This window comes from Anoplophora glabripennis, unplaced genomic scaffold (assembly GCF_000390285.2).
Source record: "Anoplophora glabripennis isolate ALB-LARVAE unplaced genomic scaffold, Agla_2.0 scaffold1505, whole genome shotgun sequence".
Lineage (NCBI taxonomy): Eukaryota > Metazoa > Arthropoda > Insecta > Coleoptera > Cerambycidae > Anoplophora > Anoplophora glabripennis.
Window position 1 is genome coordinate 16,536 of NW_019417589.1, and position 4,459 is coordinate 20,994.

General features: G+C 33.4%; 1 protein-coding gene across 1 annotated transcript; it reads left to right on the top strand.

The window, feature by feature from the left end:
• The first annotated feature begins 838 nt into the window (after positions 1-838).
• Positions 839-1,702, top strand: LOC108915439 (pair-rule protein odd-paired-like). The gene has a single exon (XM_018721466.1). It carries the CDS (start codon positions 839-841, stop codon positions 1,700-1,702), a length of 864 nt encoding a protein of 287 aa, XP_018576982.1.
• Positions 1,703-4,459: the final 2,757 nt, after the last annotated feature.

Below are 4,459 nucleotides of genomic sequence, written 5' to 3' on the forward strand. Positions count from 1 at the left end.
CTAAGGGCTAATATTATAATCTCACGTAGATGTCTTGAGAAAGGAAATAAACATTTCCGAAAGCTTGACAACAACACAGAGTGTTCTTATTACATTAGCCCTTAGCACTATTGACTGCAATCCCAAATACATCACTGGTTTTTTTTCTTAACTAGTCAGTCAAGACTACCCTTCCTGCTTTATATATATATATATATATCTGATTACATAACATACTTACAAAACGTTTTAAAGTTTTAGGAAATATTTAAATAGTACCTATTATATAAGTACAGTATTGTTGTATTATCTGATGGAAAGAGGATATGCTTATATTTATTTTACTAATAAATACCTTAAGAAACAACTTTGTCTTCTGTGGTACAAATTTGATATATCCCTCATAATAATTACCACCAAGAAGTGTTAACACCATTTAAAAATAAACATCCTTAAAAAAATTGGAACTCAACAAGTAAACTCTTGATCACATTACACCTCTTCTCGCTATTGGATCTACATGAACCAACGGTTTCTCTCAGTGGGCAGTGGAAGCTTCTAACGCCAATAGCAGGGGTTCTCATTTCTGCCAATAAGGGAAGAGCATTCCCCGCCCTTTTTGAGAACTCTAAGAATGGCTCACTGGCGTGTTCAGTCAAGCTGTGAACACCGGGTGCATTAGTCACCCTAGTGAGATACAGTGTCTTATAGGAAAGTAAAATATTCCGAGAATTAATGAGGGGAACAAGTACTTTTTTACAGACAAATGTGACCTTCGAAATTTAATTATGTGTTTTGTGCGGTTTTTTTGAGAAATACTTTCTCCTACAAAAACAAAGTGCTTCTAAAAATCATAAAAATGATTAATGCGTTCATGGACACTAGTCATCATCATCTAGCGACGTACGGCATTAAAATGTCTCCAGGTCACAATGGTGGTACTGCATCGATTCCGTCACCCCATCAGAATCCAGCCGCAGCTATGACTGCCCCAGAAGTAGGCCCAGGACACCAGAATCATCACTTTCAGGCAAACTATGGTCACATGGGACACTTAAATCCTCACGCAGGATACGCCGCGAGAGATTTTTTACTGCGCCGCGAACATCACGACTTTCCGACGGCTCAGACAGCTCCTACTGACCCCGTACTATTTCATCACCATTCAGAAATGCCTCCTCACCATAATCCTCATTTGGCCCCTCACCATCAAATGTTATATTCGAGGACAGATCACCATGCCGCATACCATCCCCAACCAAATCATCATCAGTATCTTAACCCACATATGGCTATGCCCCATCACCCTACCAACGTACATGGTGCATTTTTTAGATATATGCGGCAACCTATTAAACAGGAAATGCAGTGTCTTTGGATTGATCCCGATCAACCTCCACCTAGAAAGACTTGCGGAAAACATTTTACTAGTATGCATGAAATTGTGACTCATTTAACCGTGGAACATGTTGGAGGTCCAGAATGTACAACGCACGCTTGTTTTTGGCAGAACTGTTCAAGAAACGGAAGGCCGTTTAAGGCTAAATATAAGTTGGTGAACCATATACGGGTACACACGGGAGAAAAACCGTTTCCCTGCCCCTTTCCTGGCTGTGGAAAAGTTTTTGCGAGGAGTGAAAATTTGAAGATTCATAAAAGGACTCATACAGGTAATACTATTTCGTTGTTAATTTACCAAAAAATATTATCGGCTGTTCAATGAGAATGTAATAGATATACATATACCTAAATAGTACCTACTTAGCTATCTGTTCCATCAGTTCCATGAGCAAGATGTTACCCGATCGCCGGACTAAATATAAAAAATAATATTTAAGTAAATATCCCCAGCTTGTTACTTTAAAAATTAAACATCGCTTGAGGGTAAAGTAGTAAATTAGGTAATAGACTTAAGAAATTAAATATCTATAAGTGAATATATCCTGGGTATATTTACTTAATGTCCGTCCTCCCACGTGATTTACTGGTTACATAAAAAAATAAAATGTTCTTTGTATTTAGTGAAACTTTAAAGCATGGACACAACGATACGTTACTATGGTGATTAACAACTTTATTTTAAAGTCGACTTACGCTTAGTGATTATGAAATCGGTCCAAATTCTAATAAATATTGTTATAGCAATTTTGTCAAAAAGTTAGCGTTTGTAGAGATACAGTATATGAAAGAAGTAAGTACATTATTTCCTATATGTTTAGTTCATTCTCTTGATATTATACAGTTATTATCAAAATTATTCAATTGAGATCAAACAATATCTACAAATAAGTACCTATAGATAGTATATGTATATGTTTGAGTGCGGTTTCCAAATTGTTTCTGCTAGAGAAAATTTATCTTTCTGACATATTTATATTTCTTAGAAAGGATAACAATACATTTACCTTCTACCTACTAACAGTCTCTTCATTTCAAAAAAGTGGGACTTAAATTGATTTTTAACCATTTGACCCAAGGTTTGGGGGCGTTTACAAACTTTCCAGGCAAACAGGATGACAATAGTTTGAGTTTTGTACTTGAAAATAATCTCTACCAGATTTATTCAGATTTTGTCCATTCTACAAATTTCTCAGAAACTACAACCGTTTAAGGTGATCTTACCTTCTACAAAGTTACTTCGTAATTGTAATATGTTGTAATCTTAGATATTCCTATATTTAAATCATACTTAAAACTGAATGTACCTTCAATAATCTAACAAAAGAAAAGAACCTACGGATTGTACTTTAAGTTTGAACAAATTATATTTAGATATTTTATCGCTATCTCGTCGTAACTATTTAAAACAGTAAAAATAGGAATTTTTTCAGGACTTTTTTTTTCTAAAAACACTATCACCAACATTATAAAGAGTAAAATCGGCAATACTACCTATAAAAAATTAGGCCTGAGGATAGTAACCTAGCGGGGATCACAAAATCGTTGATGATTAAGCTAATTTTCCACACTAACTGCTGAATTACAGGAGACTCAAGAGTCCTTCGGGGACCAATCGTGTAGCCTACTTGACTAAGCCGCCGGCCGTTTAACACATTGTTGAAACGTTGAGGGTGTGCACATGTGTGCCCTTTGCTTTTGTCATACAATACCAAATCATTCCCATGTCAAAATAGTCGTTAGTCTATTGTTACGTACTTTTGCGATGTGATAAGTGGATATTTATAAGGGAAATTAAATATTTATCTTTAATTCATACATATAATGAAACAGATTTTTATGCCGACATGTGTGTGCTAACTTTTTCTTATTGTATATGTCGTCGTAGAAAAATATACCTAATTTTAGTTCCCAAATAATGTACATATGTATGTAATGTATGTATGTATGTATCTGAATTCAAATAGACTGGATAATGGGAAAGATAAAAATAGGCAAAAGTAAACATTTTTAGCTATATGTATATAACGACTATAATAGCTGTATGTGTCATCTTTTATACTTTTCCTAAACATCTTTGATTTAGTAAACAGTATTAGGCATAATTTGTCATATTGCAAATTATTTAAAAGCATATTAATGAACCAAATTGAAATTTGCATTGCAAAATCAGTTTCTGTATTTACAATGTCACTGCTCGAACTCGAAATGCGACCTTTTTTAATAACGGCCTGCTATTGTCAGTTTAAGCCAGTCTCGGTGGTCCAAACACGAAAAAATAGTAAAACTTTCACAGTTCTGGTTTAGATCAGCCAGTATTACCTAATACTTAATGACCATCCACTTTTGGCCGTTGTGACTAATTGTCTTTTTTTTCAACAAATAAAACTATAAATTCGACGTCCTTTTTAAATAAAAAACAAATTTGATTTTATCTTTTTATTTGATTCAGCCACACACAAAAAAAATTAATAAGTCTCGAAGCGTCGTCAACATAAGTAATGTTTAACACAGTCACAAAGCATATAGTAAATGCAGTTTTTAGAATTTCTTTAGTCTTTAATGTACATATTACTACATGGTTATGATAATAATAATTAAATAAATAATATCTATAATAATAAACCCACATATCTATAACCTATACTTATATGCTTACAAATCGAATATTAAATCTATTAATGTACAACATTTTGTTGTTGCCTTGGAAAATTATTTAAATTATTAAAAAGGATACCCTTAAAATCTCGCTTAAAAAGATACTTATTGCCAATAATGTGATAATCTTCCGAAATCCGGACATTTGGCATCTCGGCAGAGGACAAGGTGGGATTTGAAAAAAATTACCACGTTCCGAAAAAGATCGAATCACGTCTAAGTATAATTAAGTATGGATAATGACCAAATAGGAAATTCAGTTATCAATAAAATTATTGAACTTGACACATCAATTTTGCTATTTTAATAAATGGTCGACCATTACTAATAATGGCCAGTTATATAAATAGGTACCTATATAAAATCGATACCTACAAGTACTTGCGATACTCAAACTAAAACTTTTATTTTAGATAAATTGCCT